The 27,858-nt window shown below is 36.2% G+C and overlaps 1 protein-coding gene across 1 annotated transcript in view; it reads left to right on the forward strand.

The window, feature by feature from the left end:
• LOC123237367 (spermatid perinuclear RNA binding protein) overlaps positions 1-27,421 on the forward strand; it is a 123,223-nt gene extending 95,802 nt beyond the window's left edge. The window contains exons 10-18 of the mRNA XM_044664251.1: positions 537-648; positions 5,296-5,385; positions 6,975-7,174; positions 7,646-7,804; positions 13,211-13,345; positions 15,445-15,585; positions 17,929-18,052; positions 23,572-23,616; positions 26,919-27,421. Coding sequence (XP_044520186.1) covers positions 537-648; positions 5,296-5,385; positions 6,975-7,174; positions 7,646-7,804; positions 13,211-13,345; positions 15,445-15,585; positions 17,929-18,052; positions 23,572-23,616; positions 26,919-26,995 — 1,083 coding nt within the window. The 3' untranslated portion in view covers positions 26,996-27,421. The remainder of the gene's footprint in view (positions 1-536; positions 649-5,295; positions 5,386-6,974; positions 7,175-7,645; positions 7,805-13,210; positions 13,346-15,444; positions 15,586-17,928; positions 18,053-23,571; positions 23,617-26,918) is intronic.
• Positions 27,422-27,858: the final 437 nt, after the last annotated feature.

Genomic DNA, 27,858 nt, shown 5'->3' on the forward strand with positions numbered 1-27,858 from the left:
TATTTCCAGTTCTAGAAGCTGGACTGTAGTAGAAGTATTGTTAACCTAATATCCGTCTAGAGGGAGGGTTGGAAAATGTACAGAGAACCTTGGTAAGGAAAGGAAGTGACAGCTTGTGAAGACATTGGTCTTCAGTTATTGGTAACGTCACATGGAAGTGGAATTAGATTGCCTTTGAAGGCAGAACTAGGAACAATGAGTGAATGCTACAGTAAGAGACAAGACTAATTATCTGGGTTATCTAAAAGTATATTGTCCTTCCTTAGGGAAGTAGTCAGTTCCCCATCACTGGAGGTATTCCATCTGAGGTTAGATGACAGCTTGTTAGGGTGGATTCCTGTTCAGGTTAAGGGGTGGTCCTTGACTTATGATGCTGTGATTCAATTTTGATGGAAATAATGTTCTCTGCTCTTAAGATTTTTGACTTCATGATAAAAGAAGCCTTTCCTATTGATCCTAACTGTTTCTTACTTGGTCAGATTTGGGGAGAGGTACATATTATTGAAGTATGAATAAATGAAAAAAATTTTTTTCAGCATGCACTCAGACTATCAGCTTTTGGTCAGATTTACAAAGTGCTGGAGATGGATCCCCTCCCATCTAATAAACCTTTCCAGAAATATTCCTGGTCTGTTACTGATAAAGAAGGTGAGTAGCATTACTTTCTTGGAGATCCAGACTACCAGAACATACATTCTCTCTTCTAATTTCTATTGCGCTTTTAACATTTTATATTCTAAGAGGTAGGAGTAATGGAATTTGGGATTTTGAATTCCAATTCTGACATCTGTTACCTTATTCAACCTTAGATAAGTCAGTTAACTTTTTTGGGACTTAATTTCATCTGTTAAAATCAGGGGAGTAGAGTAGCTAATCTTATAAGATTCTTTCAGGTTTTAAATCTTTCATCTTTCAATCCTTTCTGTTAGTGAAACTTAACTTTTTCCTCTATGACACTTGGTAGAAAGTGAATAAAGGACTCTTCCCCTTTTTTCCAGTCCCTATCTGTGGCCTCATCTTGGCATTCTTAAAAACAGAGCTTGGGGTTAGGAAAGAAAATTGAACTAAGAGTCAGGAGACTCATGGCTTTAGTGTTTATCAGGGGTGAGACCACACAATGTCTAAACCTCTCTTGGGCCTTTTTTCTCATATGCAAAGTCAGATAGTTGGATTAGATGATCTCTGACAGAAATGAGTCTGTTAGACAGGGGAAATTAATTTGTCTTTTTATCCATGGTACCCAACTCAGATTTGTATATAGGATGCCTTCAATAAATGATAATCAGAATGATTTAGTAATTTTACTTGCAGTTACACTTGGTTTTACATGGCAGAATTAGCCAGTTTTCCAGAAGTATGGGAAAACATGCTTTAGACCTAAAAACTGTCCTGTATTTTCTTAACTGTGGAAGAGATGATGGGTGAAGACTCACTTATTACCTAAAGTGAGTTTACTTGCATTGGACAAAGTGCTTTGGGTTAATAATGCTTAATTAAAACATTATTTTTAAATATTTTTCCATGGTTCCATGATTCGTGTTCTCTCCCTCCCCTCTTCCCTTCCTGATCCCAGAACTGACAAGCAATTCCACTGGGTTATATATGTGTTATCACTTGATACCTATTTCCATATTATTCATTTTTATAATAGAGTAATCTTTTAAAACCAAAACCCCCAAATCCCATACCCATATAAACAAGTGATAGATCATATGTTTTTCTTCTGCATTTCTACTCCCACAGTTCTTTCTCTCAATGTGGATAGCATTCTTTTTCCCCAAGTCCCTCAGGATTGTTTTGGATCATTGCATTGCTGCTAGTAGCAAAGTCGATTACAAATAATATTTAATTTGCCAGTACCATAGATCCACCTCAGAAGAATTGTAATTGTTAGATCTTTTCTCAACCAGTGTCTTTGATTTGTCACAGTCCATATCATCTGGTGGTGGAATCTCATGGGTCCAAAGTAGACTATTGTTTAATTTTACATTCGTTTGAATTTAATTAGCCATTATGTGTTCTAATTTCAGTCTTCTAAGAAGGAAAATGGTAAGACTAGACTAGATAATTAATCTCTAATGACTCTAGTAGCTCTAACTTTTAAGACCCTTTCGAGCTCTCCATAATATTGCATGTTCTAAGGTCCTTAAAGTCCAAATGTTGTTATTACACAGTAATAAAAATTACTAGTTTTAGTGCTTTAGTTGCTTTTCTAACAATCATCCTGGGAGGAATCTATTGTAAGTAGTAGCCTCATTTTAGAATTTGAGGAAAGAGAACATTGGAGGGATTAAATTGATCACATTGATAGTATCAAAGCAGAGACTTAAACCTAGTGTTCTTTGAATAGACCAATTGATCTTTCTATGAGATTCTTTAACATTTTGAAAAAACTTTTTAAGACTCTTAGTAGAAGAATGGTAAATTCATTAAACCCATTGGTAAATTCATTTAATGGAGTCTTTCTTGATTCTCTTCTTAATGTGGCCTAAATAAATTTTATTTGAATAGTATATCTTAGGGACAGGAATGTGAATATTGTTCAATTTTTGTAGCCCAGTATTATTTAAAAAGCATATTCCTAGTTTTGTAAAGGTATGAATTATAATTTAATTTTACTACAACTTAATTTCCATTATCCTACTTATTATATGGAACCAAATTCTCCCTTTTCTAGATTAATTCAAGCATTTAATACCCATTCTGTGCCTTGATACTGTGGTAGATTCTGGAGAATACAGATACAAAGTTAGATAATCAGTACCCTCACAGAGCTTATGTTTTACTAGAGGACGCTGCATGAGATGAAGAAATAGATTCAGATAGGCTAAAGATGGAACCCAGATATTCTTAATTTTTCAGCCTTGTGCTCATTCAACTACCTTATGTTGCTACTGTGCTTATTGAATAAAAATCTTATTTTCATGTATAGTTAAAATTTTTTATTTTCAGAAATAATTTTACCTAAAGTGTCTTTTCTGGCACATTCTTGATGTGGAAAGAGTCACCATGATGTGGGGCAAAAGACTTCTTTTGTCTAGACTTCTTTTTCTTCCTGTGTCAAATGAGGAAATTAGATGGGAGAGGCTCTATAATGTCCTTCATGCTCTGAAGACTATTTCCTTGGGTGACTATTTTTCCTTGGGTGATATATGTGACTAGCAGAGAAAACTATTCCCATTGGTACATCATTTATTTAGTTGAGTAGTATGCTTATTTAGTTTAAGTCAATCTGTGAATTCTAGACAACCTGGAAGAGGCAACTTTTGATATTTTTTAATGAACTTGAGTGTGATTGGAATAGACTGATTTTCCTCTTAACTCTTCTTAAGGTCTGCAGTCTGCAACCCTAGCACACTCACCATTTTGTGTATTATTTTTGATTCGCATTACAAAACATATTACCTTCTGTTGGAATGAACATCAGGATTGCCCTGAGTGGGAAGTATTGGCTAACGGAGTAGCTGAGGTCAATATTTCCCCTAAGAGACAATAAATCTTGGTGATTATAGAATATGGAGTTAATCTCTGTATTGTTACAAGCTTTTGTGAAAAACATCTACAAATCTTTCTATTGTGGTATCAGTTTATTGAACACTGAAGAGTTTCATATAGAAGTAAGAGCCCTGGGCTAAAAGCCAGCAGACTGAGATTCTCATCCCTACTTTTTACTATGTGAACTTTGGCAAATCACTTAACCTTTTTGGCTTTCATTTTTCTCTTTTTAAAATGATTATGTTGCATTGCATAGTCTCTAAGGCCCCTTTATATATAGTCTTCTTAGCTGAAATGGTACTTTAAGTGTATCCCCCTTGTTCTTTTCACCTCTTTGGCATATCATTAAAGAAAAAGATTTAAGTTTGAGTCATGAAACTTGTTGAAGTTATCTTTGAACTTGTAGTGTGTGATATAAAGCTCTGAGCAGTCAGAAGTCCTGTATTAGAATCTTGATTTTGCTAGTTATATTATGGTTCAAACCTAAAATGAGACACCCCCACCACCACCTCCCCCAGTAAATGCAATATAAATGTATAAAATGCCAATTGTGGGTGATATGACTATTGCTTATAATTGACATTAGTTTATTAAATCTGAACATTTTATAAAATGACATTTTATATAGTTTGAAGTTGAGAAAAGGGTATGGCCTAAGGGATGTGGTAATGGTTTGTAATATATGAACATCTCTTGGGCAAGTCACTTTATATCTCTGGCTTCAGTTGCCTTATCTCTTGAGTTCTTTTTTCAGCATTATGTTCTGTGATCTTTCATTACTCTAAAATTCAAAGTTCTTGCTTGTAATAAAATGGACATATTAATAATTGAGCTGTCTGTTGCTTAAGGGTTGTTGTCCAGGGTAAGGCAGTGTATATTATACTCTATGCAAATGTAAGCTGCTCTTTTTCCTAACAGAAATAAGGCATTTCTCTGAACTACTTATTGGAATCATGGGCAGTAGAGATTCTGCTACCCTTCAGCTTTTATTGAGTACTTTGTGCTAGGCATTAAAAGGTGACACGGATAGCTAGGTAGCACTGTGGATAGAGTGTGCCAGGCCTGTAATTGAGAGAACCTAGGTCCAAATCTGGCCTCAAACACTTCTTAGCTGTGTGACTGTGGTCAAGTTTCTAGCTCCTGATTGCCTGGCCCTTGCCACTCTTCTGACAAAGACAGAAATTAAGGGTTTAAAGAAATTTTTAAAAGGGAACATCAGTTTTTTAAGATGTTTTCAGCTGCTTTGAAGAGATACAGAAAAGAGTTATTACTATTATTCTTATGGAATAGCATGACATATGACTGTATAAGGGAAGTACCCAAATACTGAAAATAAGAAATATAGAAGATTAGCTAGGATTGACTTCCTGAAGCAAGTGGTCTTTGAAATAAGTACTGAAAGGTAAATTTTTTGTTAAGCAGAGATGAGGGAAGAGGGGTACGATGGATTATTTGCATGCAGTTTTGTTGTTTAAAAGCACAATTCCACTTTTTAGACTTTTTTTAGAACTTGGAGGGGACTATACAGATGTGGACAGCTGAATGTAGCAGAAAGTATACTGAATTTGGGCAGTAACGAAGATGGATTTGAGTTTTGACTTCAGCACTTTGACCTTGACTTAGACTCTTCAATCAAGCCTTATTTTTTGTCTGTAAAATGAGGATAATAGTACCTTCTGCTACCATTATCATGAGATTGTCATGATGACAAGGGTTTTATTATTTATGGTGCCAGAAATGTGATGATGTATTGTAATTTTTCCATTTTTGACTAATAAATCCATGACACTATTTTCTCAGGTGCTGGTTCCTCAGCTCTGAAGAGACCTTTTGAAGATGGATTAGATGATAAAGATCCCAATAAAAAGATGAAACGAAACTTAAGGAAGAGTATGTATAGCTTGTATTCCGTCAGAATCAACACGATCCGGAATAGATTCTTACTATCAAATAGGAGAACACATTCAAATATAAATGATGGAATTTTGAGAATGCTGAAAGGAAAATTTTATTTGTTTTTTTTTTGATGCATCTGATTTTTAACATAATGACTATCCCTTGAGTATCTGGCTTCATTTTTTAAATCAAATGTAGTGTTCATGAGCAGTAGCATAATATTTTTCAAGGTTAGGTTGATAGTTTTAAAATTAGAAATTATTGACCAGGTTAAGTCTTGGTGTGACGATGAATTTTCTCAAAAATTATGTCAATGCAACACATGATTTTTCAGCTCCTATCATGAAGGGGCAGGCTTTGAGTCAGGCCTTATAGACCAGCTATCTCATCTTAGAAATAGTTTAGAACAGCACACAGGCTTTTTATTTTTTATTTTTATTTATTTATTTTATCTTTTTAAGCCCTTACCTTCCATCTTGGAGCCAATACATATTGGCTCCAAGGCAGAAGAGTGGTAAGGGTAGGCAATGGGGGGGGTCAAGTGACTTGCCCAGGGTCACACAGCTGGGAAGTGTCTGAGGCCAGATTTGAACCTAGGACCTCCCATCTCTAGGCCTGGCTCTCAATCCACTGAGCTACCCAGCTGCCCCCAACACAGAGACTTTTTAAAAGAAAGTTAATCATTGGGTTGAAACAATTTTTTTTTTTGAACCATTGATTTTTAAATTTTTCAGTTTTCTGTCAATGGAAGGAATAACCCACTATAGTGTAATGACAATTCCTTAAAGTATTGGATCAAGTGAGGATAGTTAGAAAACTTTCTCCAGTAGAACCCTACTCTGATGCCCATTATGGTACAGAGATTACTTTGGGTTATGGGTTCAAGCCAATTGCATGCTTTGGCAAGCCCTACAGAAATGGGATCTCTTCAGGTAGGTTCTAGGGCTAACCCAGCCTTGTTAAGGGCAGGAAGACTCTTCACCGTTGAGTATTTGACCACTACCTCATGATAGTTTTTTTCTAGTCATAGCCTCTGATATAACTGTTCACTTAGTTGTGAAGGGACTGTGATCTTTCATAATGGAATTGGCACCTGTTCCAATAAGTGCCAGATTTTGAAGTTTTTAATTAACCAATCAGCTTATTAAGCCAATTGGCATTTCTGGCAAACCTAGCATTGTGCTTTTTGCTAAGAATATAGAAACAAAAAGAACATGGACTTTGATTGTAAGAACCTTACAGTCTATCAAGAGAAATAGAAATAGTATGCACATCTCTTAAGTACATATAAAATGCATGCAAAATAAATACAAACTACTTTTTTGGGGGAAGAGATTGACCCAGGGAAAGCCTTACCTCAAATAGGAAGTAGCACTTGAATTGAACTGTAAAGAACCTCATAGGATTTCTATGAAGTAGAATATGAGAGGTGAAAGCAAATTGTTAGCCAACTTTGGGCTATGCTTACTCTCTCTTTTAAAACTGATGCTGATTTTGTAAAGCAAAGGTTGTGTTTTCTTTATGTACAAGGATAATAAGGCTTTTCTCATTCCTTTTTTCATTTGTTCCTCATCCTCCTATAGTTCTGGACAGTAAAGCAATAGATCTAATGAATGCCCTGATGAGGCTAAACCAGATCAGGCCTGGACTCCAGTATAAACTCTTATCTCAGTCTGGCCCTGTTCATGCACCAGTCTTCACAATGTCTGTAGATGTGGATGGCACAACATATGAAGCATCAGGACCATCAAAGAAAACAGCAAAACTTCATGTAGCAGTGAAGGTAAAGTTTATTTATATGTTTTAAAAATTTACCCCTTTAATTTACTTTTCTTCATATTCCTTAGAAACCACCTAACTGTTTTTAGTATTTATGTTTATTTGGTCTCCTATAAAATCTAATAGTTAAACATGTGAATATTATCACATACTCTTCATACAAATATCATACAAATAATAACACATAAGATAGGAACTATAGAAACAACCTTAGAATTGCATTTCTTTCATTGTATGAACTTGATTTGTCTAGCATGTGATTTCCAGTGGTAGTTAGTTGTCTTTCCTTCTTCTACGGTAATAACAATATAACATTGGTTAATATCCTGTTAACCTAATTTTTCCCCCCACTGAACTCAATGTTATGAAAGTAAAATTGAACTTGGAATGATGCTGTGGCATTTTATTTTGTGTTTCACCCATATCCTTAAACCTCATTTAAATTTTATTTTGCATTTTATTTTTATTCATATAGGTCTTGCAGGCAATGGGCTATCCAACGGGCTTTGATGCAGATATTGAATGTATGAGCTCCGATGAAAAGTCAGATAACGAAGGCAAAAATGAAACCGTGTCTTCAAATTCTAGCAATAATACTGGAAATTCTACAACTGAAACCTCCAGTACCTTAGAGGTATTAGTTGTTTTTTTGATTCAAAACCTAGATTGTGACAAGGAAGTTTATCAGTAACATCTATTGAGGGGCCATGAAAAATCCTATGCATATTCTTAATTGAGATCATTGGCAGTTTGGGAATAATAATAATAGCAAAGGGTAGTTTGAGTCAATGCTAAGGATCAGGGAGATTGAGAATGGTATAGCAGAAAAAAAATGATAGATTTGAAATTAGGAGAATTTGATAAAAATTCTAATATTGACATACCTGACTGTGTGATCATAAGTAAGACATTTTTACTTCTGATCTAATTTCCTCTTCTGTAAAATGAGGTCATACCTATACTATTTACCTTATAGGACTCTTGTGAGGAAAGAACTTTGTAAAGTATCATAAATATGATTTATTATTATTATACCGTTTGTCACCAAAGAATTGCCTAAACTTTAAATTTAAAGCTTCATATATGTCCTACCTTTGGCGTGGTAAGATCAGTCAAACTCTAAGGATCTGGAATGTTTGGTGGGGCTCCAATAGGTAGAATGAATATGAGTGAGGGAGATGGCATTATGTAAGAGACTAGGCTAGAAGTTGGTAATCCTGGGTTGGAGTCTAGCTTTCTACCACTTATTTGTTACCTTGGGTGTATCTGCAAACTTCCTTATCTAAAAAGTAGGAAGAATAACACTTTGCAGGATGTCGTGTAGTTCAAATGAGCTAATATGCAGAAAGTGGTCTATAATTGAAAATACTATGCAATTGTCATTACTATTCTGTGAACTAAAAATGGGAATTGCACATTGTCTATTTCTTCAAAAGACATACATCCCTCACTGAACTTTAGGCATTTAGAAAACTTGAGTTTCAGGATGTCTAGATAATGACTCTCTTTGCTTTGACTAAAATATATTCATGGATTTTTGTCTTGTGTGTTGTGTCTAGTCTTTCAGGTATTGTAGAGAAGGGGAGACAAGTATAGACTATGAAATCATGAACTATAGAGTATGTAGGGTTAGTACCTATCTAAAGGTACATACTGGTTTTTAGATACAATGTAGCTTTGGACATTAATTTATAAAGCAAAATAACATTTATGAAATAAACAATATAACCATAAGGAGACAAAATAAATGAAATAAAACAAACACCAAAAAGAAGTAACACACACCTTTGAAACTTGGAATATTTTGGAAAAGTAATCCCAGACTGATTGACAGACAAGGTAATCTAACCAATCAGTATTTTGCCTCAGTAGATCTTCTTCATATGGCTGCTTTTTCCTAAACAAATTAGCAGCTCTAGGAATGATTCTTAGCCTTTGAGTAATTAGACTACTAGAGGTTTCTGGAGCTATTTAAAGGGGTTTGTGGATGTGTATGTGTACCAAGCATTGCTATTTTCATCACTACTTATAACAACCACTAGTATATGAGAATATGTGAAAGTTTGACATGAATAAAGAAGTTATATTCAAGACAGATTAGTTGCTGTGCTTTTTTTTTTAAACCCTTACCTTCTGTCTTGGACTCAATCCTGTGAATTGGTTCTAAGGCAGAATAGTGGTATGGGCTAGGCAATGGGGGTTAAGTGACTTGCCCAGGGTCACACAGCTAGGAAGTGTCTGAGATCAAATTTGAACCCAGGACTTCCCATCTCTAGGCCTGGCTGTCAATCCACTGAGCCACCCAGGTGCCCTCATTTGCTATGATTTTTAACACATTATTCAGTGATGAGAACTTGTCAGAATTTGTGCTGCACTGTGACACAACCTTCAGGGAAATGTAAGTTGTGATTTCTCCCACGTGGGGACATGGGAACAGATATTGATTGAATAGAAGCAGTAATAAAAACCTAGTTTCACAAATTATTTGTTGTCCACTTTTAAAAAATGAAATTTTAGAAACTGAAACATAAGTTTTTAGAATGTGGTTGGATTTAGAATGTTCTCATGTAAAAATTTTGCTTACTGTCAAGGAAGCAGGACTATTTGTTGAAATTGGACTTCTTGGACTCTTCCCCAGGCTATGATAAGTATGAGCCATTTAACAAGCACAGGCAAGCTAATTAAGTGACCCTTGCTTTTTGCTAAATTGATTGGTTTTGTGGTCTGGAAAATGAGGATAATAATAGTTGTCTTTTATTAGCTATAGACCCTGGCAAGTTGTGTATTAGTATCAGTTACCTTATCTGTAAAATGGAATAATAGAACAGCTAAGTGGCTCAGTGGATCGAGACCCAGGTCTAGAGACAGGAGGTTCAGATTTGCCCTCAGACACGTCCTAGCTGTGTGACTCTGGGCAAGTCACTTATCCCCCACTACCTAGCCCTTAACTGCTCTTCTGCCTTAGAACCAATATGTAGTATTGATTCTAAGATGGAAGATAAGGGTTTTTTAAAAAAAGGAATAATAATAACATCTTATTTTGAAGGTTCTTGTTGGATATTAGTGCCCTTATTGGGAATCAGGTATTATTGATGTCCAATGGCTCCTCTAGCATTTGGCTGTTTTATACCTTTCTGAAAATAGAAGCTATAGATAACTTACCTTCTGACACTGGATATATTGGTGAATAGTCTAGATGTAGCTATGATGGCTAGAAAGTTATTTTTCTTTCTTGAGAATAGTTTGGAGAGGTGACTAGAAATGAACACTGACCAGAAGTCTAGAGACCTGGATTCTGTATCTCTATCTGACTAATCATAGCTACATTTTGATAGCACTTTAAGATTCCAGATTCCCCTTTAAAATCTTCCAATGTCCCATTGTGGCAAAGAGGGTTTTTGACAATTATGCTAATAATGTTTTTGCAACTGTTAGCAAAATGGAAAAGCCTCAAGTTTGGGTCCAGTGATGGACCATCTGCCATCTGAGGACCAATCTAGTTAAGTTCAAAGCGGCTTTATCATCAGATCAGAGTGATAGGATAGTGATAAATTATTCAACCAAAGCAGTTTAGAAAGACTGTTTATTCAGGCATGGAAGGTTGTTATAATCACTGTCAAGGAAATGGAGGACAGGCATTGATAAAGTCATGGATTGTTGGAAGCAAACAAGTTTTCTAAAGTTTATATAGTACTTTATTTTTATTTTTAAAAAGCTCTTACCTTCCATCTGTAAGGGGGAAGAGGGAGTTTTGGGGTTCAATATATTAAAAGATGGTCGCCAGGGGAAATCTCCCCAATTTAGGAATAACCTCAAGTCAAAATTGACTTTATGGAAGTTTATTTACAATTAAGAAGAGAGAGAGGAAATAAGGAAATAAGAATCTAACCCAGTAGGTAATTTACTACAATCCTCTAATTAATGCAGGTAGATCTAATTAACCCTCAGCTGAGTCAGAGGGGCCAGAGGCCCAGAGGTGAATGAAGCAAAAATTCATTCACAGAGTCTATTAAAAAAAGTTTCTTAAGAGAAGTTCAAGAAGATTCAGTCTTTAAACTCACTATGTGGAATTCAAAAGAAGATATTTAAAATAGTCTTACCAAGGTCTCAGTGTTCCAGCCAACACTCCTCCACGAACCAGAAGAGGTCCTTCACCAGATGCCCTCTTCAACTGAAGACCCTCTCACTCACTCAATTCCATCTTTTTATTTTTATTTTTTATTTTATTTTTAAATTTCTTTTAGAAAAATTTTCCATGGTTACATGATTCATGTTCTTACTTTCCCCTTCACCCCGCCCCCCCCAAACACCTCCACCAATAGCCAATGTGCATTTCCACTGGTTTTAACATGTGTCATCAATCAAGATTTATTTACATATTATTGATAGTTATATTGGTGTAGTCGTTTCTAGTCTACATCCCCAATCATGTCTGTATCAACCCATGTGTTCAAGCAGTTGCTTTTCTTCTGTGTTTCCACTCCTGTAGTTCTTCCTCTGAATGTGGGTAGCGTTCTTTACAAATAAATCCCTCAGAATTGTCCTGGGTCATTGCATTGCTGCCAGTACAGAAGTCCATTATGTTAGATTTTACCACAGTGTATCCGTCTCTGTGTACAGTGTTTTTCTGGCTCTTTTCCTTTCACTCTGCATCAATTCCTGGAGGTCTTTCCAGTCCACATGGAATTCCTCCAGTTTATTATTCCTTTGAGCACAATAGTATTCCATCATCAGCATATACCACAATTTGTTCAGCTATTCCCCAATTGAAGGGCATAGCCTCATTTTCCAGTTTTTTGCTACCACAAAGAGCAAGGCTATAAATATTTTGTACAAGTCTTTTTATCTATGATCTCTTTGGGGTACAAATCCAGCAATGGTATGACTGGATCAAACTCCCTCTTTTTAAAGGGGTCACTTATGCGTCATTTCCTGTGCCTTCCCCTAGTTTGTCCAATCACAATAGACGCTTTCTCATAGAACACCTAGGGGTCAGTGGATTCCAGTTGGATTCATCACCCACTCTAGCACCTGTGGGTTGTGGACTTCACAGAATTTGAAGGCACTCTCACCTCTGGTGATTAAATCTAAAGATGGGCAGTGTAGACTTAATCTAATTATCACACATCTTAGAGTCTATACTGCATGTTGGTTCCAAGGCAGAAGTGCAGCAAGGGCTAGACAATTAAGTGACTTGCCCAGGGGGTCATTGCTAGGAAGTGCCTGAGGCCATTATTTGAACCTAGGACTTCAGGTCTCTAGGTTTGGCTCTATCCATGAGCCACCTTAGCTGCCCCTTATTATTATAATATAACCACAACAGTACTATGAAATACAGAGCAAGTTATTATCTCCATTTTCCAGATGAAGAAACTGTGCTAATAAATAAGAATAGTTCCACTTTCTGCTTATCCTTTCGGTATACAGAATGTATTCCATTCTTAAGTGATTAATAGCACAGGGATTATTATTTCAGTCTTGTAGATGATCAGATTGAGCCTCTTAAAGGAAAAGTGACTTGCCTCTATTCACAGGGAAAAGCAGTTTTGGAACTGTTAAAACTCGGGTCTCTTGCTTCCCAAGTCTAATAGTCTTTCTACCGTACCCTACTTGCCTCAGTAGGAATCTGAATGTGGACAAGACATTTTGTTGATAGTTATATTGGTGTATAGTTGTTTCTAGTCTACATCCCTCCAGTTTATTATTCCTTTGGAATTCCATTGGAAAATTTTTTGTTTCTAACTTGTGAGTAATTTCCTTAATTTCTGCATTTGGACTAGCTTTGCAAGGAAGAATAATTTAATAAACAGATGACATAATTTGGTTTATTAAGATAATAATTATTGCTTAAATTAGTTTGTTCATCTGTATAATGACTATATGATACATGTTCTTACAATGTAGTTTTGATTTCTAGCATTAAATCATGCATTTCAGTTTGATAAATTTTCTTAGAACAAGTAATTTAAGGAATTCAGATGTTTGGAATTTGATATGATATAATAATTCCCCAATTTAATGTTTCCTTTTGTTTTCTTAGGTAAGAACTCAGGGCCCTATCCTTACAGCAAGTGGTAAGAACCCTGTCATGGAGCTGAATGAAAAAAGAAGAGGGCTTAAATATGAACTCATCTCTGAAACGGGTGGAAGCCATGATAAGCGATTTGTTATGGAGGTGCGTTAAAGAGGACTGAGCCAACCTTTGAGTCATTTCAAGGGCATTTCCTATCTTTAAGGTTGTAGCTTTAAGTTTTCTGAATAAAAGACCACTATTCAGGGCAAAAGAGGTGATAGTCCTACTTTCTTCTGCCCTTCTATTATATTTGGAGCATTTTTGTCTTTGTGTCTGGTTCTTGGCTTAGGAAATGCAATGAAATCCTGTATTGTATCTCTTTGGCCTACTTTGGGTAAAACTTGGACCAACAGGCAGAAGTTATAGAAGAGGTAGATTTTGGCTCTGTATAAGAAAAAAACTTCTAAAAATTAAATTAGAATGGGATGCTTTGGAAGATAGTGAGCTTCTCATCACTGTGGTTTAAAGTAGAGCTAAATTATTATCTTTAGAACCCTTCTTAATTCTGTTAAGTTTTCTTTTAACTCTAATATTTTGTCTGAAGAAAGATAACTGGGATGATGAAGAGTAAGAAAGAAACTGTGAATGTTTTACCTAGAAAATATTTAGGAGAGACCTTATGGCTTCTTTTATATAGCTGAAGTACTACTTGGGGGTGGGGCAGGGTGGACTAGAAGGACTAGATTTATTTTGCTTTGCTCCAGAGGATAGAGGTAGGAGCACTGAAGAGAAAATTGCAGAAAGGCAGTGTTTGGCTGATGAATGGAAAATTCTTTTTTACAAATCTGATCTATACAACAGTAGAATGGCTTGCTTTGGGTAGTATTCAGTACTCTGCCAATACTAGTCTTCAGACTAAAGCTGGACAACCATTAGGATGTTAGAGAACGTTTATTTTTGTTTTTATATGTCTAGTTTTAGGAGTACATTAAGAACTTGAATAATACAGTTTTACACTCTATTCCAAAATTTGGTCAAATTTTCCCTGAAGTGAATATATTTATTTTTAATTTTAATTTATATTTATATTTCTTTAAATAAACACAATGTAGCTTTCTTTACCTCTTTCATTTTTTTATATTTTAATATCTTTTCTCTAAAACCATAATTCTTGCACTTTGCTTATGTGAAGCAAAATTGATTTTGCTCCTACTTCTTATTTTAACTAAAAAAAAATAGATGTCTTTAGTCATAGACGTAGAACAAGAGAAAACCGTGTTTCTTATAAACAATACATAGTTAATTTTTTTTCTGATCCATTTCCATATCGTCTTCTGTTTTATAAAATTTATCCCATTTTCTGTTTTGTGAATCCATGTGTGTTTCTTTACATTCTGTCTTGTACTTTTTTCTACACTATTCCCAACTCTTTATAAAGAAATATAAGATAGTGAAAGAGGGGTATTTACCCTAGTTTTCTACAATGGAAGTGATCTTCTCCTTGAATACTTGCATCACCCCTCCCCCCCCAACACATACACATCCTTTCTTTAGATGATAATTTACTTCCCTTTTTTCCTTTCCTTTTACTTGTTCCACTTTTTCAATATTCCATTCTCTAACATTGCTTCAACTCTCACTGTAGAGAACATTTTTTTTTTTTTTTAAATTTTAAACCCTTTACTTCTGTGTATTGACTTATAGGTGGAAGATTGGTAAGGGTAGGCAGTGGGGGTCAAGTGACTTGCCCAGGGTCACACAGCTGGGAAGTATCTGAGGCCGGATTTGAACCTAGGACCTCCTGTCTCGAGGCCTGGCTCTCAATCCACTGAGCCACCCAGCTGCCCCCTGTAGAGAACATTTTTGATTGAGTTTTTCTGATTCTTTTCCTTATTTTGTTATTTTGAATATATTTCATGCTTGATTATATTTTTTGCCCAAATTACCATTATCATTGTGATTGAAAAGGTCATAGGTGAAAATGAGATGGTTTTCCTTTTATACCTTTTCACAAAGAAAAAGTCTTGACATTCCTAGAAAATTAAAAGGGAAAAAACTCAGGCTGCCCTCACCCAACTGAAAATTACTTTTTCGAAACCTTTTAACTTAGAAGCTCCTTGTAGAGTTTTTTGTTTGTAAACTTAAATTTTATGTCCTGGCATTGGGGTGTGGGGGCAGAATTTTCCTCAGAATTTGATGTATTTTGGTTTAAAACCTTAGTGAACTAAAATAGTGGGTAAAACTTCAACTTTGTATTTCAGGTAGAAGTAGATGGACAGAAATTCCGTGGTGCAGGTCCAAATAAGAAGGTAGCAAAAGCCAGTGCAGCATTAGCTGCCCTGGAGAAGCTATTTTCTGGACCCAATGCAGCAAATAATAAGAAAAAGAAGATTATTCCTCAGGTATGATTTGTGGTGTTAAATTTTTATTTTAATTTTGTCAAATATTTTCTGAGTAGCAGTCTAGGGACCAGTATCTGTGCAAGGCACTGACTTTTTCCAGATATTAGTTGGCATATAGCAGCCTCTACATAAATTTAGAATTTTAATTTTTTTTTGTGGTGTGTGTGATGTGATGAGCAAATCATGATGGCCAGTGTCTGCTCTCAGGTAGGTTGGTCATTGGTCAGCACGCATAATCTATCCCTACTTTATGCTTGAAGACATTATGGGGGTAGTAGGTGGTTGAGTGAATTGAGAGCCAGGCCTAGAGATGGATGGTCCTGGGTTCAAATGTGGCCTTAGGCATTTCCTAGCTGTGTGACCTTGGGCAAATCACTTTAACCCTCATTGCCTGGCCCTTACTGCTCTTCCACCATGGAGCCAATATACAGTATTGATTTTAAGACAGAAGGTAAGATTTTATTTTTTTTTTAAAGAATTTATGACTTGGTATGACTTACCATAACTTATATATCCATCCATGCTATGGTAAAGGCATTTGAAATGATTTAATGGTGGTTTTGCAAAATACCCTGCAAACCTAAGAGGTCCTTTCCTATATATACTTGTATCGCATACTTTTCCACCGTGATAGAATGGTGAATTCAACACACCTAATTTAGGTCCTATTATGGACAGATGATAATGGTAAATGTGGTGGAAGAGAAGACAGTTCTCATTCCCAGGAAATTAGTTTTTAGTCTACTTGGGAAAAGATAAGATATTTTAGTAACTCAAATATCCTAAGTATGCATTTGAAATATAAAGTACTAGGTGAAATCTGAGGAAGAGCTTACTTTTTGAAGGGGTGAGCAATAGGAATTAAGGAAGGCTGCGTTGAACTGGCCCCTTGTTTGAGTTTGAAGATTGAAGATTTTAGTAGCCTTAGTAGAACTTGAGAGAAATTCAGCTGTTTAAGCCAAGGGACATTAGAGCCAATCCTTGTGGAAGTTAACTTTGTCAGTGTAACATAGTATAATTGCGGGGCTGCAAAAAAGGCGGGGTGTGGGGGATGGCAAGATATTTGAATAAACTGAAAGCATAGTGCCTTCATGTATTTTTCCCAGGGCATCTGTTTCTTAGGTGACTCTTCATAGTTTGGAGATGAATATAGTCATTGCTGATATTTAGGTTGTGATTGGGCATGAACTTGCAATTCATTTTGTTTAGGTAGGAATTGCTAAAGTAGCCTTGTTTAACTTTTAGCTCAATCTCCCCACTCTTCCCCCATTGGATTTTACATGGGAATTGTTTAGCTTGACCTTCTGTTATGTTTAAATGTCGGTAGTAGTAGTGATGATGATGATGATGATGATGATGATGATGATGATGATGATGATGATGATGATGATGATGATGATGATGATAGCTATAACACCCAAAGGCTTGAAAAGTTTTGATCTTGTAGTAAGGTCAGCATTGGAAAAGTTATCACCATTTTATAGAAAACAAGCTGAGATTCTGAGAGAGGAAGTCATTTGCTTTTGAGTCACAACTTGTTACTCTTAGAATTAAATTTAGATATTCTAAAGATCAAGGCCCATGAGATCATTTTTAGTAACAATGATTTCATAATGAGCCTCATTTTGATGTTCAGTATTTTGCAAACATATATTGAGGTAATCTGGTGGTGGGTCAGCTTTGGATAAATTGTCTGATTCTTTTTGTGTGTGATTATAGCACATTATAATAATTCTACGTTTATTCATTAGTTTTAATTGCCAGGCTTGTATATGAGGACCAATAAACTATATTGCATTGTCTGAATGCTATAGGATTATTAGCTTTAATACTTCTAATATCCATATTGATATCAATGTTACCTTTACTGACATAGATCACGACCTCTCCACTTGATAGTTTCATGAGTTTCTGTAGCCAGGTTTGTGGTGATAAGTTTTTTGTACTTAAATCAGCTTGTCTTTCAATGTACTGATACTGAGCTTATACACATGGAAGTGATGTTGGGCTTTTGAAGGTTGTGCCAGTGTAGCACAGGCTCTAGCAATTCTTAAACTTGAAAGACTTTGAATTCAAGGCTCAATGATGGACTTTTGTCATCCAAAGACTCAGGTAGCTGATGGTAAAAATGTTCATCACCAGAAAATTAGTTTAAAAAAAAAAAGTTGTGGTTATCTTATTGTGCCATAGAAGGATTGGGATTTGTGTCTGTGGAAGGAATATCTATCCATAAGAAACTGTAGATCTATTAAAATATCTAGGTATATGTATAACATATGCATTAAAGAGGGTGAGGACATTTCCAATTTCTTTAAGTAATGAACAGTGTGTTATTTGTAACAGGCCAAGGGTGTAGTAAATACAACCGTGTCGGCAGCTGTCCAGGCAGCCCGGGGGAGAGGAAGAGGAACTCTTGCAAGAGGAGCTTTTGTTGGCGCTGCAGCTGCCCCTGGTTACATAGCTCCAGGTAGGACCCATATTCATGAGGGTGAGCAATAAGCATGTAAGTACTAACTGTGTGCCAGACACCGTGCTAATAAGTGCTTTATAAATACTATCTCATTTGGTCCTAGTAACTAACCTTGTAAGGTAAGTGCTGTTATGATCCCCATTTTAAAAACTGAGGCAACAGCTCAGAGTCCCACATTCAGTAAGTATCTGAGGCCAAGTTTGAATGCTGGTCTTTCTGACTAAGCCCAGTGTTACCTAGTGCCTACAAAAGATCTAATTTCTTTTTCTCAACTGAGCTTTAAAAACTACCCCCTGCAAGTTTTGGGGATGTTAAAAAAAATACTCTGACATTTCTCTAGCACTTTGTGGTTTACAAATCATATTTTTTACACGAATCTCATTTTGGCAGATTAGGAAACTGTGGTTGAGTGATGAAAAGATTTGTCCTGGGCCACATAACTGATAAATGTAAGACCTGGTTTTGTGCTCAGTTCTCGAGTGTGGTACATTGTCCTGCCTGCAGACACACAGAACCAGAGAACATTGAGGCCAGTGACCATGAGCTTCCTCTTCTTCCTTTTCAAATAGAACTAGACAACACCCTCTACTCTCCTACTTTTGCCTATTCTCCAGTAATAGGGTGGCTTTCTCTTTGCCTTCATTCCTTCCTCCCCCTCTCTCTTCCTTTTCCCACTCTTCCTCCTTGAAATCTCTCTGTATTTAATAGTTCCTTCCTTACTGCCTTTAAACATTCTTAGATTTCCCTCTGTCCTGAAAAAAACTTATTCTAGACACTTTCAACCCCTCATTCTGTATCTTCCTCATAAAAACTGTTGATACTTCTCATACTTACTCTCCTTATCCCTTCACACTCTGGCATTTAATCTCATCTTTCAATTGAAACAGCTCGCCTGTGCGCGCTCTCTCTCTCTCTCTCTCTCTCTCTCTCTCTCTCTCTCTCTCTCTCTCTCTCTCTCTCTCTCTCTCTCTCTCTCGTAACCAAGTGATTTTTTAGATGCTAGATTTGAGATAGTTTTATCTTATTTCTTATCTTTCTTGACCCTACCTGTATGCTGCAATTAACTCTTCTCTTGAATATTCTTTTCTAGGTTTTCATGATGCTCTTTTACTGTCTTGTGGTTCCCTCCCTACTTTTTCCAGCCACTTCTCAGCTTTATTGGATTATCTTCCACATTTGGGCCCTACCTGGGTCTCTCATTGGTCCTTCTTTGTCCATATTCTTGGTGACTTCCCATTCATTTAATAATCACCTCTGTGCAGAGGACTCACAGATCTGTATATCNCTCTCTCTCTCTCTCTCTCTCTATCTCTCTCTCTCTCTCTCTCTCTCTCTCTCTCTCTCTCTCTCTCTCTCTCGTAACCAAGTGATTTTTTAGATGCTAGATTTGAGATAGTTTTATCTTATTTCTTATCTTTCTTGACCCTACCTGTATGCTGCAATTAACTCTTCTCTTGAATATTCTTTTCTAGGTTTTCATGATGCTCTTTTACTGTCTTGTGGTTCCCTCCCTACTTTTTCCAGCCACTTCTCAGCTTTATTGGATTATCTTCCACATTTGGGCCCTACCTGGGTCTCTCATTGGTCCTTCTTTGTCCATATTCTTGGTGACTTCCCATTCATTTAATAATCACCTCTGTGCAGAGGACTCACAGATCTGTATATCTAGTCTCAAATCTCTTCCCCTGAGCTTTTGTCCTGTATCAGTAATTGCCTGTTAGTCATTTCAAAACCTGTATTTTGGAGACATGTCAGACATCATGTTCAAAACAACTCATTTTCATTTTCTTAACTCTTAACAGTTTCTTTATTTCTGTCAGAGGCATCACCTCTCAGGTTCATAACTGTGCAGCATTATACTGTACTCCGTATTCTTTCTCATCTCACAGATTTCATCAGTTGCCAAGCCTTGCTATTTTTATATTTCTTCTCCACTCATAGATACTTCTTGTCTTATCCCCCACTCTGGCCTTTCCTCTACACAGCAACTCAAATGACTTCCCCACAACCCAGGTCTAACGATACCACTTTCTCTGCCCAGTCAATCCTGTGCCTTCCTGTTGCTCTGAGGATCAACTATAAACTCTTCTGTTTAGTTTTTAATCCCTTTTGTAGCCTCTGAGGCATCCCCCACTGTTTTTGTCTTTTCACACATGCCATTCCATTTCTCAAATCACTTTACACTGCCTGTCTTCCATGTTTGGAATGCTTCCTCCTTACTCCAATCTCATCTAATTCCTCTGCTTTCTTCAAGCCATTGCTCAGTAACCAACTTCTATACATAGTCTCTCCTGATTCCCTTCAACGGCTAGTGTTCTCGTCCTTTAACTACCTTGTATTTAACTATTTTGTATTTTATGTTTTCTGTGTGTACTTCTATGTAGTTATTTTCCCAACTTGACTGTGCATTCCTTGAGAAAAGGGAGATTTTTTTGTTCTTTGTTTTTATATCCCCAGCTTGTAGCACAGTGCCATTCACATAAGTAGGCATTTTAATACATGCTTCCTGATTGGTATATGTATAAATTGTTTAACATAATGTTTACCCTTTCATTTTTACTTCTCTAATGGATTATTTGGAGGAACTAGAGCTAGGTGCGATGAAAATGAGAAGACTATGTTCTGAACAGTGTTTTTATTGTTTGTTAGGGACATACTCTTATACAGATGAGGGGATTGAACTATATATCTCTAAGGTCTATTCTTGCTCTCTCTGAAGTTCTCTGATTTTGTTGTTCCTTAAACTCAATCAAAATCTGCTTCCCTATAACTTATTTTTGCTTTCCAATATCAATCAGACGAGTTTTCAAATCCTTGCTAATAGCAATCATTTCCTCCCCCTTATCTTCCAAGGCTTTCTCCAGTTTTTTGAATTGATGATCATAATAATTGAAGTTTTTCTCTTAATACTTTTAAGGTTTGTAAAGTGCTTTACTAACAACAACCTTATGCATTAAGTATTACGTAAACAGTTGCAAATATCATTGCTCTCTTGTTTTACACATGAGCAGAAACTGGTCCTTAGATTATGACTTGCCCAGGATTCTGTCACCAGGAAGTACTAGAAATTAAATTTGAACTCATGTCTCCTAATTTCAAGTTCATTGTGGTTTCCATTATCCCAGACTTCAAAGTGCTATATAAAAGCCCTTGTTATATGTATGTAATATGGTTAACAGATCCATTACTATCCTAGGTAACTCTCCTTTAGAGAAATTTTAGCTTGGCAGTGCCATTTTAAAAATTGTGCCAATTGCAGTTAAACATAATATTTCACATATGATTCTAACTAGAGCAGAGTGTGTAAGTGAGTGTGGATGTGTGTATGTCCATCCATCTGTTGCCTTATCCAGCCATTCTCTTTGAGTAATTATTGTTTGCCATTATTAGACAAATGTCAGAGTTCACATTTCCTTCTAAAAAGGAGCCCACAGCATTTTTTTTTTGGGGGGGAGGAGGAAGATAGAGCCTGAGTTTATCTGTAAACTGAATGGTTGGATTAAGATGACCCAGTCTAGTTCTAGATCTATAATTTTATATTCATTTCTTAATGAGTTACATTATGGAACCTTTGAATATCATCTTCATGTTGACTGGCATATTTAGTAAATGATGTGTAATGAATAATCAATACTTCTAGAACTAGACTTTCCCTTGTTAAAGTTATTTTGTTTTTTTCTGATTTTACTTTTGTGTCCCATACTTAACCACTTATGATGTCTGTGACTTGAGTGAGCCTATGGTGAAGAGATGTTCTTTCTAATAAGTTTACATTGATATAGCCCTTTTTGGTTACAAACCATTTTAACATATAATTAATTTGATTTCCACAAATAACTTGTTCATCTATCTACCTTACTATTCTTACTGATATTTTATAGATGATGAATACTCCCCCTGTCCCCAGTTGAAGTAACTTGGCCGAGGTCATAAAGCAAGATAAGTGTCAGAGCCATGATTCAAATTCAGGTCTCCTGATTCTTAAGTTTATTGTTTCCTTTTCCCACTAAGCCATGATGCTTTTTTCTGTTATAAGATTAGGAAATAGAGTAACTTAACCTAAAGGTCTTGTGTACATGGTCTAGGGTAGAGGCAAAAGCTGTGACTTCAGGCAAGAAGATCAGAGTTGAGGTGACCTTGGGAAAGCCATTTCATCTGCTCTTTAATATCTTGATCTTGCATAAATCAGTTTTTCTCTCAACCTTACTTTCTCCATCTGTCAGAATGAGAAGATTGTACTAAGTAATCTCCCAAGTTCTTCCTACTCAAAATCCACCAATTCTCCCTGATGTAAACTTCATCATCATCTCTCTCTCTCTCTCTCTCTCTCTCTCTCTCTCTCTTTCTCTTTTTAATTTAAAAAATTTTCCCATGGTCACATGATTCATGTTGTCTTCCTCCCAGAGTTGACAAGCAGTTCCATTGGGCTATACATATATTTTTAGCATCTCTTAAATCAGGAGTCATAAAACCTTGCCTAACCCTTCTCCCAAAGGCAGATATGAATGAGCTTTGTTACCACAGAGTGGTGTTCTAGAAATGTGATCTATCTTTTCTCTAGATTGAAATCCACCATGTAATTCATTTTTTGTTTGCGTGTGTCAGGGATGTTATCTTTTGTCTTTCATCGATACTTACAGGTGTATATTCTTTTTCTTATGGCCCTAAATAAAAGTTTGCAGACTTTAATATTACTAGTTTTATTATTCTTCTTGCTGATCTTTGACTGAATAAGGGTGCTAGCATGGTGGAAGGAGTCTATATTTGGACTAAAACGATGTGGCATGTAATCCCAGTCCTGTCACATATTCTACTCGTTTTGGACCAATAATACTCTACAGAAGCTTGCAGGGATGGAGAAAGACAGCATGGTTAAAGGGAAATTTGAATTTGAGTCATAAGTCTGCAAGACATGATTTTAGTTTCTGACCCTGCTCCTTTGAGCAGATAATTAAACCTCTCTGGACTTCAGGTTTCTTCTGTGTAAAATGACATGGGTGGACCTATATGATCTCTGAGGTCCCTTCTGGTCCTAAACCTTATCGTGTATTCAAACCTAATCATTTTTACAGGTGAAGATGCTGAAGTTTAGAGATGGGATATGACTGATGTGCCTTAGAGAACTAATAAATGGCAGACTTCTGACTGTAGGTTCAAAACTTTTTTTACTTACTATTTACCAGTCTTTTGACTATGGGCAGATCACTTCTGTTCTTTGATTCTTAATTTCTCTAACAGTTAAAATAGGTGTTATCATTGCTCTTTCTCCATTCCAGGTGTGTGGTCGAGCAAGTGTTTCATATAATCTGTTGAGAATTTTAATAATAAGAATAATTACATGAAAGATATTTTTCTGAGATTCCTTCTAGCTCTTGATATATGTTTTAAAAATATGTCCATTTTAAGGATCATTGCAGCTCTTTAGTAGGCATGCTAGCCCAGTTTTATGAATGCTTAGTGCAGCTGTTGATTTTAATTTTTCAAGCCTTGATCACTTTTCTCATTGTTTGCTCTAGGTTACGGCACGCCCTATGGCTATAGCACAGCTGCTCCAGCCTATGGTATGTACAACCTCTTACTGACCTCTGCCATTCCTGACTCTATCCCAGCAGTCCAAACTCCAGTTTGATTTCAGGGTTCGTATCAGTTAACTAGAGGGACCCTAAAAAACTCAATCAGTGTGGTGACCACACTAAAATTCACTCTGACAGTGCCATAACCTCGTGGTTCTTAGTTTGGTTGGAGGAGCTTCCTTCCTTTGTTGCTTTTCCTGATTGTTGAAGGATTGCTTGTCTAACTGCCTGTTTTCTTACGATATTGAATTTGACTATTTTAACGAGTTCTCCTCACAGCCAACTTATACTCCATTCAAAGACAACCTAAGGGCCCCACATATTATCTGTCAGATGTAGTTTTGAATTCTGGGGATGTTCAAATAGTAGAGGCTGCTCTCTTTTGTAGGTAACACTAACTAGTTATAACATTGTCCCTTACTGATTAGAGTCAGGGATGTGCAATAAATACCAAGTAGCAGAAGTATCTATCTCTTCTTTTCCACATGTGTTGCTTTGGGAATTCATTGTTCCAGAATATAAATTGGGAGTTAAATCCCAATATAGATATAGAGCTAGAGATTAGGATGACAGGATGGTATGGTGGAAGTCAGTTTTGTCATGGGAAACAGGACAACCAGATTTTAAATATGGCTTTAACCAAATCATCCTTTGACACTGGGGAAGTCAGTTTTTGCTTTCTAGGCTTCAATTTTCTCCTCTCTATGTTAAATGAGGCAGTTAGATTCTATTATTTTTTAATGCCCTTTCTTACTCTGAAAAACCCCACTGACTGACTGTTCTAAAGAGAACCTAGCAGTTCTAGGGAAGATTTCAGTTGACTGGATGAAATCTTCTATCACCACTGAGTGAGCAATAAAAAGACTCCCATTATCCAGTATCCCACCTGGCTCTTTTGGTAACTTTGAATGAGATTTATGTGGTAATGGAGGCAGAACATTTTGGAGTCAGTCATATGATCACATAATACTTGCCCTGGCTTGGGCTCCCTCTTTTTGAATTAGTTGTTTGGAGGATGTCAGAGAGAGACACACAAGAGAGAGACCAGGGCAGAGAGAGGGACAGACAGACAGACAGACAGACAGACAGACATTTTAGATAATGTTTGACTCTTGGAGCTAGTCCTCTATACTTTTGAATTATTATATATTCCCAATAAGATAAAGGTTTTGCATCCTGACAGGATATGCTAAAGCCAAATGAGTTTTAGATGGTCCTTCAGTTATTGGGTGCCATTTTACCATACATCACACCTAGGGTCAAAAGACTTGATTTGAGTCTTAGCTTTGCTACCAACTGGCTAAACAACCTTGAGTCAGGTCTGAAAATTGGGATGATAGTTATTTATACCATGGTAGTGATAAGGACTTAGAGCCAGAAGGTTTTGAGTTTGAGTTCTGGTTCCAGCCCTTTTTGTATGACTTGCTCAATTTCATCATCTGTAAAATGAGAATAAAAACAACAATAATAATGATAAAATTGCTGATCTTAAAGCATGGTTGTGAGGTTAGTGTTTACAAAATGCTATAGAAATGTGGATTAACTGACTCATAGACTTGGAAGGATCAAATGAGACTATATGTAAAATCTGTATATGTAGATAAGTTTTTGCTCTCTTCGTTTTATTTTATTTTAATTTTAGCTTTTAGCAATTCATTTTGGTAAGCAATTTAGTAGATGTTTAGAATATTTCACCTTTTTGTAAGGGTGTCCTTTTCACACCTCCCCTTTCCCTGTCAAACTGGGATACACAAATAGGTATTTTTTGGAGCTTTTTCCTTGCCTCATACCATATTGCTGGTCCAAGGGCAGAACAAATTATTAGATAATTGAAAAAAAAGGTGTTTAAGATATAGCTGTTCATATACTGAGTTCATGAATTCTCTTTTCACAGCTAAAAGTTCTGTATCCTTCATCCTGCTTAAAATTTTGAATGTCTCTTATTGTCTGTTTGGGTTGAAAATTTCTTCTATTTCTAATTCTCTTCCGAAAACTAGAAGTAGTAATTAATAAGAATAGCATTAGTTTCAAAGCTAAGCATGTATATTCTCATTTGATCCTTGTAATATCCTTGTTAAATCAGGGGAAATAATTTTACTCCATTTTACAGATGAGCAAACTGAGTTTTAGAGAGATTAAGTATTTTGCCCATGCTTATGTGACTGGTAAGTGGTAGAGCCTAGTACTTGAATCTGGATCTCCATATCCTTAAGCCAACCATGTAAACACAGATCAAATGATTACCACTTAGTATGAGACAGCAGACACTTTTTTATAGCAGTACCATCCTGTCTCCAAATTACATTCATACTTTGCTCCATTGCTCCTTACCTAATCACTATTCTCTGTCCTCTGTTAACCTTGTGCTTCTGTCCACATAGAGCCTGACTTGCAAATGTTCCCATCCTCTTTGTCCCATATAACTGACTTCAAAAATGTATGAAATTAGATGCCCCCATTCTTCCACATAAAGAGTTTTGTTTTGTTTTTGTTTTTTTTAAAGAAATGTTCTTGTGATGCAAAACTACTTAAATGGCGCTTTCTTTTGGCTGTAAGGGAAACGTGTCTTTTGGCCTTTGTAAAGCTGTTGCATGTTGGGAAACGTTCCTCTGATCATCTGGTGCTCTGGAATACCTGCTGTTGCTGCTTTGTGATTTCTATATAGGTTAAATCTGAGCGAACAGAAATAGGAGCCAATTTTCAAACCCTATCTGAGTATGCAGAAGTTTGCGAGGCCACAAGAACTGATTTAATCATGAAATTCAGCAAGCCATTAATCTTTCCAGATTTGCCATGCCAATATTTCCATCATTATCCCCTCCTGTGTTAAGAATTCCATTGATTGGGGCTTTATTTAAGGTCTCTTCCCAGTTGGCTAATCTCCAGAGAACAGAGTTGGGCTTGCCTTTTAGAGTTTATTTTGGTCCCATAAAACATACCCATCAAACTTTTGAGAAAAGTCATTTGTATTTCAAAAGTAATTTCAGAATTATAACCCAACAGAGTATTATCCTTGATCTTTGGTTACTCATGGTAAGATCATTTAACTGTTTATTTTGGGGGAGGAGGGGAAAAAGGGGATGGAGAATAACCTACCCAAAGCAAGCATTTTTAGGCAAAATATTGCACATTACAAAAAGAATAATTGGTGATACCAATTGCCAGACCTAAGCAAATGCATTGACTGACTAATCTGGAAAGGGTTAATAATATGACTGTTAAGACTTTTTCATCTGATTTTTTGGATTGTTAAACTCATTTGGAGTCCTCTCCGTTTCTTCTCTCTGTAGGTTTGCCCAAGAGAATGGTTCTGTTGCCCGTTATGAAATTCCCAACCTATCCAGTTCCCCACTACTCATTCTTTTAGCAAATGGCTGAAGCTAATTCCTATTGATTGAGCAACAATCCAGTCCAGTCCCGAATATTAGAAGAGAGAACAAGCCTTTTTATCCGGTTTCCTTTGAACACATAACTTGCGCAAAAATGATTTGTAAAGAACATCTTTTCCTACTTTTGATTTTTTGATTTTAACAAATGCAAATTTAGTTCTCTAAAACTTGAAAGAAAAAAAAATACATACAAACCTTCCATTCCCTCACCCCCATCAAAAACCCAGTTCTGTGAAACGTTACCTCATTTTCCGATAATAACTTATACCAGCCCTTCTGTTCTAGGGGAAAAACTAGCCGCTCAAAGTTTGTTTTAAATGAAGTCTCAGATTATGTAAAATTAAATTTGTGAAGGATGTATAGAGTATAAAACAAGGATCACAAATAAACTGTTTTTGTTGTAACACAGAGTAATGCCTGGTTCCTGATGCAGTCATCTATTCTTGGCCCAGGGTTAACTCATTCAGGCTGTAGTTATTTATTTTTTAATATGAGAGAAACTTAATTTAATCTCCAATTCTGTAAATACTAAGGTTGTGTAATGAGACCAGTGAAATTGGGGTTTGGTATAGTGTTTTAGCTTATTTTTTATACTTGTTATCTGAGCATATTTAAAACTTCGCAGGGTTAAAAACAAAGGACGTAGTTAAAACTGAATGAACCATAATTTAGTAGTTTAGAGATGGACCTTCACACCTGTAAGCAAATTGCCAAACAAACACAGCACAAAAAAGATGTTGCTAATGGTAGATGAGTCCTTAAATTTTGTGAGCCCACTTAGGACCTGGGACTAATACCCTCTTCCTCTATCCCAATCCAAGGTCAAGATTGATTCTGTAAA

Source organism: Gracilinanus agilis, chromosome 2 (assembly GCF_016433145.1).
Source record: "Gracilinanus agilis isolate LMUSP501 chromosome 2, AgileGrace, whole genome shotgun sequence".
NCBI classification, from domain to species: domain Eukaryota; kingdom Metazoa; phylum Chordata; class Mammalia; order Didelphimorphia; family Didelphidae; genus Gracilinanus; species Gracilinanus agilis.